The sequence below is a fragment of the Xenopus laevis genome, chromosome 5S, assembly GCF_017654675.1.
Source record: "Xenopus laevis strain J_2021 chromosome 5S, Xenopus_laevis_v10.1, whole genome shotgun sequence".
NCBI classification, from domain to species: domain Eukaryota; kingdom Metazoa; phylum Chordata; class Amphibia; order Anura; family Pipidae; genus Xenopus; species Xenopus laevis.
The window spans coordinates 138,327,267-138,343,634 of NC_054380.1; the positions used below are offsets into that span (position 1 = coordinate 138,327,267).

At 43.8% G+C, this 16,368-nt stretch overlaps 2 protein-coding genes across 3 annotated transcripts in view; both read right to left on the reverse strand.

Moving 5' to 3' along the window:
- Positions 1–2,772: 2,772 nt before the first annotated feature.
- LOC121394326 lies at positions 2,773–4,443 on the reverse strand. The gene has a single exon (XM_041565103.1). The coding sequence runs from the start codon at positions 4,441–4,443 to the stop codon at positions 3,970–3,972; it is 474 nt and encodes a 157-aa protein (XP_041421037.1). The 3' UTR covers positions 2,773–3,969.
- The window catches only part of extl3.S (exostosin like glycosyltransferase 3 S homeolog), a 43,818-nt gene continuing 30,222 nt past the window's right edge, over positions 2,773–16,368 (reverse strand). For both annotated transcript variants that reach the window (XM_018264416.2, XM_018264417.2), the window contains exons 3-6: positions 14,665–14,792; positions 7,188–7,332; positions 6,356–6,484; positions 2,773–5,251 (exon numbers count right to left, since the gene is read on the reverse strand). In XM_018264416.2, the coding sequence (XP_018119905.1) occupies positions 5,042–5,251; positions 6,356–6,484; positions 7,188–7,332; positions 14,665–14,792 (612 nt within the window). In that variant the 3' untranslated portion in view covers positions 2,773–5,041. The remainder of the gene's footprint in view (positions 5,252–6,355; positions 6,485–7,187; positions 7,333–14,664; positions 14,793–16,368) is intronic.

The window sequence follows — 16,368 nt, forward strand, 5'->3', positions numbered from 1 at the left end:
TAAGATATAATTAATCCTTATTGGAAGCAGAACCAGCCTATTGGGTTTATTTAATGTTTATATGATTTTCTAGTAGACAATGTATGAAGATTCCAATTATGGAAAGATCTATTATCTGAAAAAAACTCCAGGTCCCGAGCATTCTGGATAACAGGTCCCATACCTATTTCATAGAAGAAGTTTTAGGATAAGAGTCAACTTTTTCATTGTTTAGAATCGATACATCAGGTAGAACATTTTCTGCCCAACTGTTTTTTGGCAACTCGTCCAAAACTGTCCCGTATACAATCAAGTCAACTACAAGAGGTCCTCTGCACTGAACCCATTATCAATATATTTAAATATATTGATAATGGGTTGAGTGCAGAGGACCTCTTGTAGTTGACTATATGTATTTTGTGGTCACACCCTCATTGCACCCCCGCCTAATGGTTTTAAAAAATAGTGGTGAGCACAACTTTCCCTTGTTCCGTATACAATCAAGCCAACATGATTGTGCCTCTATCAGGCCAGTGGTTCCCAAACTATGGGCCTGGCTTGCCCAGGAACTGACCTTCAGCCAACGTTAGGAGGCACAGTCTAAAGCCACTTAGGAAACTGGTTTGCGTTCGACACCTATTTTCTGTCCTAGACACTCATGGAAGCCGATCATCTTAAAGAGAAATTAGAGCAAGATTTTAGGTGAACAATTGATTTGTTTCTAAGAAGAACCCTGGTCAAATGTTGGGCCTCCAACAAGGGGGGGGGGGGGCAAATAAGTCAGACAGCCCCTATGTTATGTCTACAGGGATCCCAGAGTGGAATGTGTAAGTGGATCTCATCTACAACTCTGCCCTTGGTACCATTGTGTTCAGAGTAATAGCAGTGTTTATAAAATTGAATAAAGCTCCATCAACTCCCAACAACCTCTTCCACAATTCCAAATGCATTTCTTGCTTTTGCCTCACACCCATGTCACCCCGTCACAAGTTTTCTATTGGAGTAAGGTGCGGGGGTTGGGCCCCTCCATAAGGTCAATCTTGTTTGTGTAGAACCAAGATGTTGCTCAGTTACTGGTGTGTTTGGGGTCGTTGTCTTGTTGAACCCCCATTTCAAGGACATTTCCTCTTGGGCATAAGGCAACATGAGCTCTTCAAGTATTTGGATTGAAACTGATCCATGATCCCTGGTATGAGATAAATAGTCCCAACACCAGAGTATGAGAAACACCCCCATATCATGATGCTTGTGCCCCCGGCTTCACTCTGTACTGGGGCTTCAATTCAGTGTTTGGGGGAGTCTGACAAACTGTCTGTGGCCCCTAGACCCAAAAAGAACAATCTTGATTTCATCAGTCCCCAAAATGTTGCTCCATTTGTCTTTAGACCAGTTAGTGGATTCTTTGGCAAATTGTAAGCTCTTCAGCACGTCTTTCTTTCAACAATGGGACTTTGCAGGGGCTTCTTGCCGATAACTTGGCTTCACATAGTCACTAATTGTAACAGTATCACAGGGAACTACTCCTTCATTCATCTTCCTGGAGTTGATCATTGGCTGAGTCTTTGCCATTTTGGCTGTTCTTCTGTCCATTCCAATGGTCGTTTTCTGTTTTCTTCCACATCTTTCAGGTTTTGGTGCCATATTAAAGCATTTGAGATCATTTCAGCTGAGCAGCCTCTCATTTTCTGCTCTTCTTTATATGTTTTCCCCTCTCCAATCAACTTTTTAATCAGTCGGCTGTTCTTCTGAACAATGTGTGGAAGGAGCCATTTGAGTGAGAGTTTCAGAGAGAAATTAACTACCGTATATACTCAAGTATAAGCCGAGTTTTTCAGCATCCAAAATGTGCTGAAAAAGTCTACCTCGGCTTATACTCGGGTCAGCGGGCAGTAGCTGAGATTGCAGTCACTTTTAATCATTCCTATACCAACAGTTCACTTGGGGAGAGACTGCAATATCACACAGCTCCCTCTGTTGGTTATATGAAAGAATAACAGTGACTGCAATATCACACAGCGCCCTCTGTTGGTTATATGAAAGAATAACAGTGACTGCAATATCACACAGCGCCCTCTGTTGGTTATAAGAAAGAATAACAGTGATGGCAATATCACACAGCACCCTCTGCACATGGTAGTGGGATAGTGGGACAATGCACACAGTAATCCGTTTGGCAATTCTCTGTCACCATCAACTTTGCAAAGAAGTCCGGTTGATCGCTGGGGGGGTCGCTTTGGCGGAATGTGCGCTGCTGGGAGACAGGGCTGTAGTTGTGTCTAGGCTTATACTCGAGTCAATAAGTTTTCCCAGTTTTCGTAGGTAAAATTAGGTACCTCGGCTTATACTCGGGTCGGCTAATACTCGAGTATATACGGTATAACCAGCGGCAAAACATTTGCTCCTTCCTTCCTTAAATAAGGGCTGGAATTAACTCCTGTTTGTTCACAGAATGAATGAACTCACTAATTAAACCCCTCACTGATATTATTTGGAACAAGCTATTATTATTATCTATTAGTAAATTATTTGCCATGTAGAAATAGAATTTCTACCAAAATCCAGTGAATGATCAGGTTTGTCATGTCAGACTGCTATTATTCTGAATACAACTGTATTTGTATATGTGATTATTATCTGCACCCTGATTGGATAACATTCATTGAGGGCATCATTTGAAGCCTATTCACAGGAGCTGAGTGAGTCAACAGCCCGTTGTATTCAAGTGACCCATCATGGACTCCATGTTACCGTGTGTCTACCCAACTATTTTTTATAAAAACAAAACAGCCACCATTAAAAGGAACCTGTGAAATACTTTATTAAGACATCCATCATTTTTTCGGTTGCCATGGTCCAAGTTTCATAAAATTGTAAACGTCTTGAGTGTATTAAATATGGTCATCTTTCGATTCGTACTCTGGAGCTTCAAAAACAAAAAATCCACAAAAACATTTAGATACGGGTAAAATCAAAAGACTGTAAACCTCATGAGGACTTGTGAGAGAGTTATAAAATATTGGGGGTACTCAATGTACAGAAGAATTTCCGATAATCGACCAACCCTTAGGGGAAGATCCGCGAAATGAATAAAAATACAAAAGAAAGAAGACATTGAATTGGTGTTGAGGAGGAATCTTCGCAAATCTTAGTAATGGAGACTACGAGCCAACGAGTACATCAGAAGTGTTTTGTGCTTGATCCAAGAGACAGAATACTGCCACGATCGTTCATATTGGTTCTTCATGGTCTGAAAACACAACATTGAGACAAACTATTTCTGGTTGGAAACAGAAACGCAGACACGACTCGTGAAGTGACTTCACTGATTTTGAAGATTCCTTGCGTGTTACCTACAAGAGTGAGGGAAAATCCACAGGTTTTAATTTCTTTTTTTGTTTTGTCCTTCTTACAAATTCCATTCAGGAGGCAATTTTTTCTCATCTCTATTGATGACTGAACATCACCGGCCACCCAGAGGGATTTGAGAAGATTCTCCGCTGGACATTCATGTGACTGCAAATACTAGAATGTCTATAAAACAGTTACCACATTAGAACCACTTGTTTACCCAGAGCACCTGTCCATAGAGGCTCTAAATATATATATTCTACATCTCTTGTCCTGTACAACAAATTTATTCATGTACAAATGTGAAAACAATAAAAGGCAGAAGTTCTGTGCTTTCTTTCGTCTTTGATTCCTACGCGAGAGGCGAAACTGGTAAAAGAAGAAGGGGACGAGGAGACCGTCGCAACTGAAGAAGGGAACGAGGAGGCCATCGCTACTAAAGAAGGGGACAAGGAGAGCATAGCGACCGAAGACGGGGACAAGGAGACCATAGCGACTGAAGAAGGGGACAAAGAGACTGTCGCAACTGAAGAAGGCAACGAGGAGACCGTCGCTACTAAAGAAGGAGACAAGGAGACCATAGCGACTGAAGAAGGGGGCGAGGAGCCCGTCGGAACTGAAGAAGGGGATGAGGAGCCCGTCTCAACTAAAGAAGGGGACAAGGAGACCGGCGCGACTAAAGAAGGGGACGAGGAGACCATAGCGACTGAAGAAGGGGACTAGGAGCCCGTCGGAACTGAAGAAGGGGATGAGGAGCCCGTCGCAACTAAAGAAGGGGACAAGGAGACCGGCGTGACTAAAGAAGGGGACGAGGAGACCATAGCGACTGAAGAAGGGGACTAGGAGCCCGTCGGAACTGAAGAAGGGGATGAGGAGCCCGTCGCAACTAAATAAGGGGACAAGGAGACCGGCGTGACTAAAGAAGGGGACGAGGAGACCATAGCGACTGAAGAAGGGGACTAGAAGCCCGTCGGAACTGAAGAAGGGGATGAGGAGCCCATCGCAACTAAAGAAGGGGACAAGGAGACCGGCACGACTAAAGAAGTGGCTGAGGAGACCGTCACGAATGAAGAAGGGGATGAGGAGATCATCACAACTGAATTGATTGAAGGTCATCGCCGTAGATCTGTTGGTGGTTCCTGTGCATCATGATTGTAATGAGGGAATTTTCTAATTTACATTTCATCCAATAGGCTAGGTTATATCTACCATACATGAATGCTTACCATTATCAACTGAAAAGACGCTTACCCATAATGCATGTGTGCTCTACGTTAGTCAAAATTAGTGCCAATCTGGAGGCCATGATGGTTAGAAAGCAGGGGGAGAATCTATGGTCTCTATCAAATTGGTGCCAATGAGGTGGATCCAATTCAATGCGGTGCTGGAGAGCACCACCCTATGACCCTACTCATGCACATCATTTCTAGTGAATGCTTATGGAATAGAAGAGACCACAGAGGAAATAAATGCTTCACCATACAAATAAAACCTATATCTGCATGGTAATAAAAGGAAAAAATTACAATAAAAACATAATTTGTCTGGCCAATTTACAAAAAAAGTCCTTTCTTCCACATAAAATAGTGTTATAATTCATGAGCAGTCCACACTCTACTCTTGTTAAGACTGGAGAGAAGATTTGAGGCAGTTTCTAGGACAGTTCCCAAGTACTTTAGAAGTGCCTCAATGGGACTCCCCAGTAACACAGCACTTAAATGAACTTAAAGCACTTGGTCTTGTCGTGGGGGAGTCTGGTTTTGAAGAGAACAGAGTCCACGCGGAACTGGGTGTAGAGAAGCGGCATGTACCCGTACACCTTGACAAAGAAGTTAATGCATTTGTGGCGCTCGTGGAAATGTGAGTCGTCATGAGAGAGAGCCTGGGGGCAGCCGGGACAGCGGAACGTCCACCGAGATGTCACCTAGAGGTACAAAAACAGTCACCAAGCTGATATGTTATATCACATGCTGCATATCAAGCAGGTAAGGTTTAACCATTTGATCTAACACAACAATCAGCACCGGCATATCCGTATTCAATAGTAATATAGTGATAACATATACACATACTTTATCTGCCTTTCTACCTACCAACCAGGGTCTTAAGATAAAAAAAGTCCAGTTAGGGGGAGATTTGGGGTGAGTGTTTATTTGTACCTTGGGTACCCCTGGAACTATAGCAGGGTGACACCCCAATGTTTCTATATATCTGTAACCTTGTTATGAGCTAAGGGGGCCCAGTCTGAAGGTCAGTTAGGGGGAGATTTGGGTGAGTGTTTATTTGTGCCCTGTGTACCCCTGGAACTAGCAGGGTGACACCCCAATGTTTCTATATATCTGTAACCTTGTTATGAGCTAAGGGAGCCCAGTCTGAAGGTCAGTTAGGGGGAGATTTGGGGTGAGTGTTTATTGTACCCTGGGTACCCCTGGAACTATAGCAGGGTGACTGTTACCCCAATGTTTCTATATATCTGTAACCTTGTTATGAGCTAAGGGGGCCCAGTCTGAAGGTCAGTTAGGGGGAGATTTGGGGTGAGTGCTTATTTGTACCCTGGGTACCCCTGGAACTATAGCAGGGTGACACCCCAATGTCTCTATATATCTGTAACCTTGTTATGAGCTAAGGGGGCCCAGTCTGAAGGTCAGTTAGGGGGAGATTTGGGGTGAGTGCTTATTTGTACCCTGGGTACCCCTGGAACTATAGCAGGGTGACACCCCAATGTTTCTATATATCTGTAACCTTGTTATGAGTTAAAGGGGCCCAGTCTGAAGGTCAGTTAGGGGGAGATTTGGGGTGAGTGCTTATTTGTGCCCTGGTACCCCTGGAAATATAGCAGGGTGACTGAATGTGCACCTCTCATTATCTAAACAGACATAGCTGTAGTAGTATTGACATGCCAGCGTCACGAGACAGATATAATGCTTAAGGAAATTTCTGAAATAATGAGAGACTCACTATATAATCTTTGCCTCAGACAGGTAATTTACACAGTAGCCGGTCACTTTGCATAAGAGCTAGTCCTTACCTTGATAGGAGGTTTCCTAGTGATGTGAGAGACCAGGAAGTTCATGGCGATATCCTCACAGTTGATATACTCATCCACCATGTCCCTGATGGCTTGTGGCATCACATAGGAATACAGATACGCGTAGTACTGAGAAGGACAAGAGAAAATACAGGTTCTATTTCACTGGCAGTAGAACCTGAAGCAACTGTCACGTGGAGCAAGCCCAGAGTGATCACACATATATGGTGTGGAGACTTGATCTCCAGGGACTTGACTTAGAGTTGAGTGGGACTATTTTGTCTGCACTTAGAGAAATGAGACCATAGTGACTCCCATAGAACAACCCCCACTAAATGAGTAAGATCCTATCCAAGCTGAAACCACATGAAATAGAGATGGTGCACCAAGAGATGAGCTGCTGGGGAGGTTCTGGGCAGTGCAGAGATCCAAAAACCAGAACTAACTGCATTTAACGCACCTCTATATTAATTTCACTTGGTCTCCTTTGCTCCGTATAAAGCAGGACTTCCCAATCTTTTTAACCTGTGAGCCACATTCAAATGTGAAAAGAGTTGGGGAGCAACACAAGAATGAAATAAGTTCCTGGGGTGTCAAATACGGGCCGTGGTTGGCTATTGGTAGCCCCTATGTGGACTGGCAGCTACAGGAGACTTTGTTTGGCCATAAACTTAGTTTTTATGGAACCAAAACTTGCCTCCAAGCCTTGACTTAAAAAATAAGCATCTGCTTTGAGAGCAACATCCAATGGGTGGAGAGCAACATGTTACTTACGAGCTGCTGGTTGGGGATCACTGATATAGAAAGTGCAACTCAATTAAACACAAATTACCTTGTGAAAAAAGGCGGCTCCAGTTAGTACCATAGAGAGTTCACAGGAGTAGTTGGAGTTGTAGAGCCAGGACCGATGAGGGATGTCCCAGGCGTGATACCGACCAGGAAAGCCAACAATTCTCTCTCTCGCCTCTCTCCAAACCCTACAGAAAAGGGCAAAAACAGATGTAATACAGACATTATATATATTGTGTGGGCTCAAGGAATTCATTCTTCAAAAGAGGGAAAATCTTATGCAGGAACATGAGACCAGTGTTACTAGTCAGACTTATTCTCAGTCCTACTCAGGGCCAAATGGACCCTCCGGCTCACCGTAGATGTCCAATGACTTGGTACCATGTTGGATTAGTTTGGCATCACCTTTTATACCGCGGAGTTTAGACTGAAGAAGAACTTGTGTAATCTAATTGCAATTCCAGTAGGGACTGGGAGCCTCGTATCTAAATCATTGACTTCGAAGAAATTCTAGGTAGGTCTTTCCAGCTGACACAAGGTCACCCATTCCGATTAGAAGAAAAGAGGTTCCAGCTAAATATTGGGAAGGGGTTTGTTACAGTGAGAGCTGTGAAGATGTGCAATTGTCTCCCTGAATCAGGGGTACAGGCTGATACATTAGATAGGTACAAGGAAGGGACGGATGCTTTATTCACCAGTAGCTCCTCCCAGCAGACAGGAGGGAGCCAATGAGATTAGAGGAGGGAAAGGGGTGTTACAGGGAGAGCTGGGAAGTGAATCAGTGGTACAGGCTGATACATTAGATAGGTATAAGGAAGGGTCGGATGCTTTATTCACCAGTAGCTCCTCCCAGCAGACAGGAGGGAGCCAATGAGATTAGAGGAGGGAAAGGGGTGTTACAGGGAGAGCTGGGAAGTGAATCAGTGGTACAGGCTGATACATTAGATAGGTACAAGGAAGGGTCGGATGCTTTATTCACCAGTAGCTCCTCCCAGCAGACCGGAGGGAGCCAATGAGATTAGAGGAGGGAAAGGGGTGTTACAGGGAGAGCTGGGAAGTGAATCAGTGGTACAGGCTGATACATTAGATAGGTATAAGGAAGGGTCAGATGCTTTATTCACCAGTAGCTCCTCCCAGCAGACAGGAGGGAGCCAATGAGATTAGAGGAGGGAAAGGGGTGTTACAGGGAGAGCTGGGAAGTGAATCAGTGGTACAGGCTGATACATTAGATAGGTATAAGGAAGGGTCGGATGCTTTATTCACCAGTAGCTCCTCCCAGCAGACAGGAGGGAGCCAATGAGATTAGAGGAGGGAAAGGGGTGTTACAGGGAGAGCTGGGAAGTGAATCAGTGGTACAGGCTGATACATTAGATAGGTACAAGGAAGGGTCGGATGCTTTATTCACCAGTAGCTCCTCCCAGCAGACCGGAGGGAGCCAATGAGATTAGAGGAGGGAAAGGGGTGTTACAGGGAGAGCTGGGAAGTGAATCAGTGGTACAGGCTGATACATTAGATAGGTATAAGGAAGGGTCAGATGCTTTATTCACCAGTAGCTCCTCCCAGCAGACAGGAGGGAGCCAATGAGATTAGAGGAGGGAAAGGGGTGTTACAGGGAGAGCTGGGAAGTGAATCAGGGGTACAGGCTGATACATTAGATAGGTACAAGGAAGCGTCGGATGCTTTATTCACCAGTAGCTCCTCCCAGCAGACAGGAGGGAGCCAATGAGATTAGAGGAGGGAAAGGGGTGTTACAGGGAGAGCTGGGAAGTGAATCAGTGGTACAGGCTGATACATTAGATAGGTACAAGGAAGGGTCGGATACTTTATTCACCAGTAGCTCCTCCCAGCAGACAGGAGGGAGCCAATGAGTTACAGTGAGAGCTGTGAAGATGTGCAATTGTCTCCCTGAATCAGGGGTACAGGCTGATACATTAGATAGGTACAAGGAAGGGACGGATGCTTTATTCACCAGTAGCTCCTCCCAGCAGACAGGAGGGAGCCAATGAGATTAGAGGAGGGAAAGGGGTGTTACAGGGAGAGCTGGGAAGTGAATCAGTGGTACAGGCTGATACATTAGATAGGTATAAGGAAGGGTCGGATGCTTTATTCACCAGTAGCTCCTCCCAGCAGACAGGAGGGAGCCAATGAGATTAGAGGAGGGAAAGGGGTGTTACAGGGAGAGCTGGGAAGTGAATCAGTGGTACAGGCTGATACATTAGATAGGTACAAGGAAGGGTCGGATGCTTTATTCACCAGTAGCTCCTCCCAGCAGACAGGAGGGAGCCAATGAGATTAGAGGAGGGAAAGGGGTGTTACAGGGAGAGCTGGGAAGTGAATCAGGGGTACAGGCTGATACATTAGATAGGTATAAGAAGGGGTTGGATGGTGTTTAGCAAGTGAGGGAATACAGGGATATGGGAGATAGCTCATAGTACAAGTTGATCCAGGGACTGGTCCATTTTGGAGTCAGGAAGGAATTTTTCCCCTTCTGAGGCAAATTGGAAAAGGTTCCGAAGGGGTTTTCGCCTTCCTCTGGATCAACTGGCAGTTAGGTAGGTTATATATGGACCTAAAAGGTTGAACTTGTTGGACTTGTGTCTTTTTTCAACCCAACTTACTACGTTACTTTAAAATACTTTTATTAGAAATCGAATATGGAAGTTGTTACATTATGTATCTCTTTGTATCAGCAGATTTGAGAAATCGATGGCGAGACGGCGAGAAGCCTCGTTATTGAAATGAAGTGCCGGCGCAATGCTAATTATATTATTATAAAGTTATTTTATGGAGATGAGGAATTGAAGCCGTGAATGAGTGATCAGCTCGTTAACCATCCGCGCGTAATTAAAAGAAGTGGCCGGACAGGAGGCTCCACTGTCTGAAAACAATATGGACGAAGGACATTCGCTGCACCTTTGGCGCAATTAACGCTCCTTCCTATCACCGAATGTCTCCGAGAGGGAAAGGAGGAGATATTTGTGGCTAAATAAACAGAATATAAAGTGCTATTCGTTTCTATATCACAGATGGGCGACAATTAAACGCCATTACCAACGTACAGGACTATTAATGGCTGTGGTCACACAGTGGATTCATCATGTGAGCGTGAGCTCTGTAGCACCAACACCACAGCGGCACGAGGAATCTGGGTGGGTGACTTAAAGGCAAACTAACCCATATCTGACAGACAGGCTTCCATCAATAGACAGAATACACATGCTTACAATTTAGAGCGATTAAAGGTAATCTCAACCTCAAAATAATAATTTTGCCTCTTAACACAAAATGTAATTACCACTGATTAAAAATTAAGAATTTTCAGTTGTTATTAAAAGAGAATTAAAATCTAAAAATGAATGTGACTGAAAATGTCCTATTTTATATAGTGAACTTATTGCACGAGGCTAAAGTTTGAGCTTGTCAATAGCAGCAATGATCCAGGACTTCAAACTTGTCACAGGGGGTCACCATCTTGGAAAGTGTCTGTGACACTCACATGCTCAGTGGGCTCTGATTGGCTGTTGAGAAGCTAAGCTTAGGGCTCGTCACTAATTATCCAGCAGAAAATGAGCATCCCTGGCTGTAATATACAGTCGTGTGAAAAACTATTTGCCCCCTTCCTGATTTCTTATTCTTTTGCATGTTTGTCACACAAAATGTTTCTGATCATCAAACACATTTAACTATTAGTCAAAGATAACACAAGTAAACACAAAATGCAGTTTTTAAATGAGGGTTTTTATTATTTAGGGAGAAAAGAAATCCAAACCTGTGTGAAAAAGTAATTGCCCCCTGAACCTAATAACTGCTTGGGCCCCCTTAGCAGCAATAACTGCAATCAAGCGTTTGCGATAACTTGCAACGAGTCTTTTACAGCGCTCTGGAGGAATTTTGGCCCACTCATCTTTGCAGAATTGTTGTAATTCAGCTTTATTTGAGGGTTTTCTAGCATGAACCGCCTTTTTAAGGTCATGCCACAACATCTCAATAGGATTCAGGTCAGGACTTTGACTAGGCCACTCCAAAGTCTTCATTTTGTTTTTCTTCAGCCATTCAGAGGTGGATTTGCTGGTGTGTTTTGGGTCATTGTCCTGCTGCAGCACCCAAGATCGCTTCAGCTTGAGTTGACGAACAGATGGCCGGACATTCTCCTTCAGGATTTTTTGGTAGACAGTAGAATTCATGGTTCTATCTATCACAGCAAGTCTTCCAGGTCCTGAAGCAGCAAAACAACCCCAGACCATCACACTACCACCACCATATTTACTGTTGGTATGATGTTCTTTTTCTGAAATGCTGTGTTACTTTTACGCCAGATGTAACGGGACGCGCACCTTCCAAAAAGTTCAACTTTTGTCTCGTCGGTCCACAAGGTATTTTCCCAAAAGTCTTGGCAATCATTGAGATGTTTTTTAGCAAAATTGAGACGAGCCTTAATGTTCTTTTTGCTTAAAAGTGGTTTGCGCCTTGGAAATCTGCCATGCAGGCCGTTTTTGCCCAGTCTCTTTCTTATGGTGGAGTCGTGAACACTGACCTTAATTGAGGCAAGTGAGGCCTGCAGTTCTTTAGATGTTGTCCTGGGGTCTTTTGTGGCCTCTCGGATGAGTTGTCTCTGCGCTCTTGGGGTCATTTTGGTCGGCCGGCCACTCCTGGGAAGGTTCACCACTGTTCCATGTTTTTGCCATTTGTGGATAATGGCTCTCACTGTGGTTCGCTGGAGTCCCAAAGCTTTAGAAATGGCTTTATAACCTTTGAAATTGAACTCAGGTGTGATAAACCACAGTTAAGTTATTTTTTAACAAGGGGGGCAATCACTTTTTCACACAGGCCCATGTAGATTTGGAGTTTTTTTTCTCCCTTAATAACGTAAACCTTCATTTAAAAACTGCATTTTGTGTTCAATTATGTTATCTTTGACTAATAGTTAACGGTTTTTGATGAGCAGAAACATTTAAGTGTGACAAACATGCAAAAGAATAAGAACTCAGGAAGGGGGCAAATAGTTTTTCACACCACTGTAAGCTGATGCTACAGGTTTGCTGATTATTCAATTCTGATGCTAATTGCACTGGTTTCTGTGCTGCCATGTAGTAATTATGTGTATTAATTACTAATCAGCCTTATATTGTGACATTTCTATTCTATGTGTACTGTATATTGTGAGTGGCTCCCTAAGCTCAGTAAGTGACAGCAGCACAGAGCATGTGCAGTGAATCAGCAGAAAAGAAGATGGGGAGCTACTGGGGCATCTTTGGAGACACAGATCTTTACTGCTAAAGGGCTGTGGTTGCCTTGGGCTGGTACAGAAGCACAAAACATCATGTACAACATTTCTAGCTATTTCTTTAGTTAGGCTTTAGTTCTCCTTTAAAGGAACAGTTCAGTGTGAAAATAAAAACTAGATAAATATACAGGCTGTGCAAAATAAAAAATGTATCTAATATAGTTAGTTAGGCAAAAATGTAATGTATAAAGGCTGGAGTGAGTGGATGTGTAACATAATAACCAGAACACTACTTCCTGCTTTGCAGCTCTCTAACTCTGAGTTAGTCAGTGACTATAAGGGGGGCCACATGGTACATAACTGTTCAGTGAGTTTGTAATTGATCCTCAGCATTCAGCTCAGATTCAAAAGCAACAGTTATGTCCCATGTGGCCCCCCTTATAGTCACTGACTAACTCAGCGTTAGAGAGCTGAAAAGCAAAATACCTTTAAGGTATTTTGGAAAGCAGTATCTGACTTTTTTATTCTCCACCCTGGTGGCTCCAACTTTTGAAACAACATAACAGAAGCAGGAGTAGCAAAAGGGACAGACTATTCTACAAATATTCATTCATATCATCTTGTTCCCCTTATACAACTGCTCTCCTATCTGTCAGCCAGCAGGGGGCACTCAGTGCATTGATATGAATCACTTGCATTACACAGGACTAGTTTTACAGTAATTATAGCAGATTTTCGGGGATTACCAAGGGAGAAAGCTCAGCAATATAAAATCACACGTGCCCGTTACATTACTTGGAAGCCCTCAAACTCCCGAGGGTTATGGTTCTAATTCCTGGAAACAGCAAATCGAAATAAGTGACTAGAAAACTCTTTAAACAGATGATAAATGGGTTCTGTTTGTTTTATCTGCTCATCAGTCCTCTCAGCTCCCCCTGCATTATAGTTCTGCAACTGCCTCTGTAGTCTACAAGATACAACTTAAAGTGCAGCTAAAGGGTCAGTTTAGATGATATTTGGGGTGCACACATTTTTGCATCCCTAGACATTTTTAGAACCATTGATCAACAACGGTTACCCCAATGTTTCTATATATCTGTAACCTTGTTATGAGCTAAGGGGCCCAGTCTGAAGGTCAGTTAGGGGGAGATTTGGGGTGAGTGCTTATTTGTACCCTGGGTACCCCTGGAACTATAGCAGGGTGACACCCCAATGTTTCTATATATCTGTAACCTTGTTATGAGCTAAGGGGCCCAGTCTGAAGGTCAGTTAGGGGGAGATTTGGGGTGAGTGTTTATTTGTAACCTGGGGACCCCTGGAACTATAGCAGGGTGACACCCCAATGTTTCTATATATCTGTAACCTTGTTATGAGCTAAGGGGGCCCAGTCTGAAGGTCAGTTAGGGGGAGATTTGGGGTGAGTGTTTATTTGTACCCTGGGTACCCCTGGAACTATAGCAGGGTGACTGTTACCCCAATGTTTCTATATATCTGTAACCTTGTTATGAGCTAAGGGGGCCCAGTCTGAAGGTCAGTTAGGGGGAGATTTGGGGTGAGTGTTTATTTGTACCCTGGGTACCCCTGGAACTATAGCAGGGTGACTGTTACCCCAATGTTTCTATATATCTGTAACCTTGTTATGAGCTAAGGGGGCCCAGTCTGAAGGTCAGTTAGGGGGAGATTTGGGGTGAGTGTTTATTTGTGCCCTGGGTACCCCTGGAACTATAGCAGGGTGACTGTTACCCCAATGTTTCTATATATCTGTAACCTTGTTATGAGCTAAGGGGGCCCCTGAGCAAATGTCATCCTCAAAGTAAAAATCAAACAAGCGATGTTCTATGGCTTCCGTCGTGTTTAAGCAGCACCTCCAGACACCAAGCCTTCTCCCCTTTATTAATATTGTCTATGGAGATGGTTTAGGCTCGTGTATGTGTGGGTGGCCATCTAGGTTCTTTCGGGCGAATGCTACTCGTTATTACTGAAGTTAACAGAATGGTTCACTGTTCTATATTATATATAAGGTCTGGGTCGGAGAACAAATGGACTGCAAAAGGCAAATGGAACCCAAAATAGTAAAGCACTGCGTAACTTGTTGGCGCTATACAAATAAATGATGATGTTGATAGCGTGCGTTTGAGAAGCCATTTATTTAGAGTTCCCTAGTCCCCCGTGTGCAGTCAGGTATATATACAGCAGAGGTATATACAGCAGAGGTATATATACAACAATCTCCAACAACCCATGGAGGGCAAATAAATCCGAGGCAAGAAGAAAACCATAAATACAAAACACTCACCGGAAGCCAAACATGATTTCATCGTGGCGCAGATGGGCATCATCATCAATAGAGAGAACGGCCTCCGTCTCGATCTGATCCCACGGGAGGAATCGATTGTTCAAACTGTTCTTCTCCGTGCGGACGATCTGCCAATGAGATGATACGGTTACACTGGATTCTCCCGTACGCTGAATTATTCATGAATAGATATCAAACAAACCCCAAAAGAGCCGGTATCAGAATGATGAGCACTACGGTGTATAGGAGGGGCCACATTTTCATTGTTCTATTCAGGTTGTTGAATACAGCGACACAACGCAGCGACAGACACAACGAAGCAACACAATACAGGTTCGGTATTCAGCCGAATCCTTTGGGCTTTATCTGGAAACTAGGGATGCACCGAATCTACTATTTCAGCTTTGGCCGAGCCCCATTTGCATATGCAAATTAGGGATGGGAAGGGGAAAACATTTTTTACTTCCTTGTTTTGTGACAAAAAAAATCACGCATTTTCCCTCCCTGCTGAATCCGAATCCTGCTGAAATAGGCAGAATCCTGGCCGAAACCTGAACCGAATCCTGGATTTGGTGTATCCCTACTGAAAACCAATGCCTTTTCCCACAGTGCCCAATGTACTTCATTTTGCTTCATTTGCTTTACCTATGTGACAGTTGGACCCTAGGGAACAGCACTGCTGGTTTTTGGATCATTCTGGATAACAGATCCCACACCTTTACTGACCCAGAGGAAAGATCAGCCTAAGTCTGAGGGAATATGGCACACAGGCCGCATCCTCCACCAAATATTTGGGACAGCAGACAGATGCCAAAGCCACAAGTGCTACTATCAGCCATTTCCCATTCGTGGGGTTTGGACACCTCCCTGCAATGCCCCCCGCCTGCCTTATAACTTACACCGAGGAACTTCCGAGGTCACAGCTAATGATTAATGAGCGGCGAGTGGAGTCGTTTGTTTGTGAGATGCAAAGACCTTTGGAAAAACAAGTTCTGTCTGCCACGTCCAATAAATGCGCAGCTATATAAGTATATATAATATATAAATACTCCAGCCCACTGTATAGAGCCGCTCACTGGAGATCATCCTGACCATATATACAGACACCTTCCACCTTCTAATGGGGGTCCCCATTAGACGCATGAAAAGTACCCGGGTAAGTCTTGTGCATGAAAACAAGTGAAATGGTGAGTACAGTAACCCTGCAGTGACACGGGATATTTAATTAGATTCTACTACTCTGCACCAAACCAATACATTCTGTTTTATTTAATGGTCTGTTAAACACTAAAGAGATCAATCAATATTTCCTTATATTCTTTGGCACCAATAAGAACCAGGGAGAGTTATCTGCTAATGTAAAATAAACACAAAACCTGGATTCAGCCAACACAAAATCTTTAAACTTCCCCACTGGGACAGAATGTTCTGTTATACAGATAGCTAGAATCTCAGCTGCCATAAAGCAGGACAGGACTGCTGCTTACAATGGGGATCAGATAGGATCTGTGCAGTCACTGGGACAGAATGTTCTGTTATACAGATAGCTAGAATCTCAGCTGCCATAAAGCAGGACAGGACTGCTGCTTACAATGGGGATCAGATAGGATCTGTGCAGCCACTGGGACAGAATGTTCTGTTATACAGATAGCTAGAATCTCAGTTGCCATAAAGCAGGACAGGGCTGCTGCTTACAATGGGGAT

Coding starts and splice junctions, on each gene's coding strand:
- LOC121394326 (XM_041565103.1), bottom strand. CDS start 4,443: ATGACCTTCAATCAATTCAGTTGTGATGATCTCCTCATCCCCTTCTTC.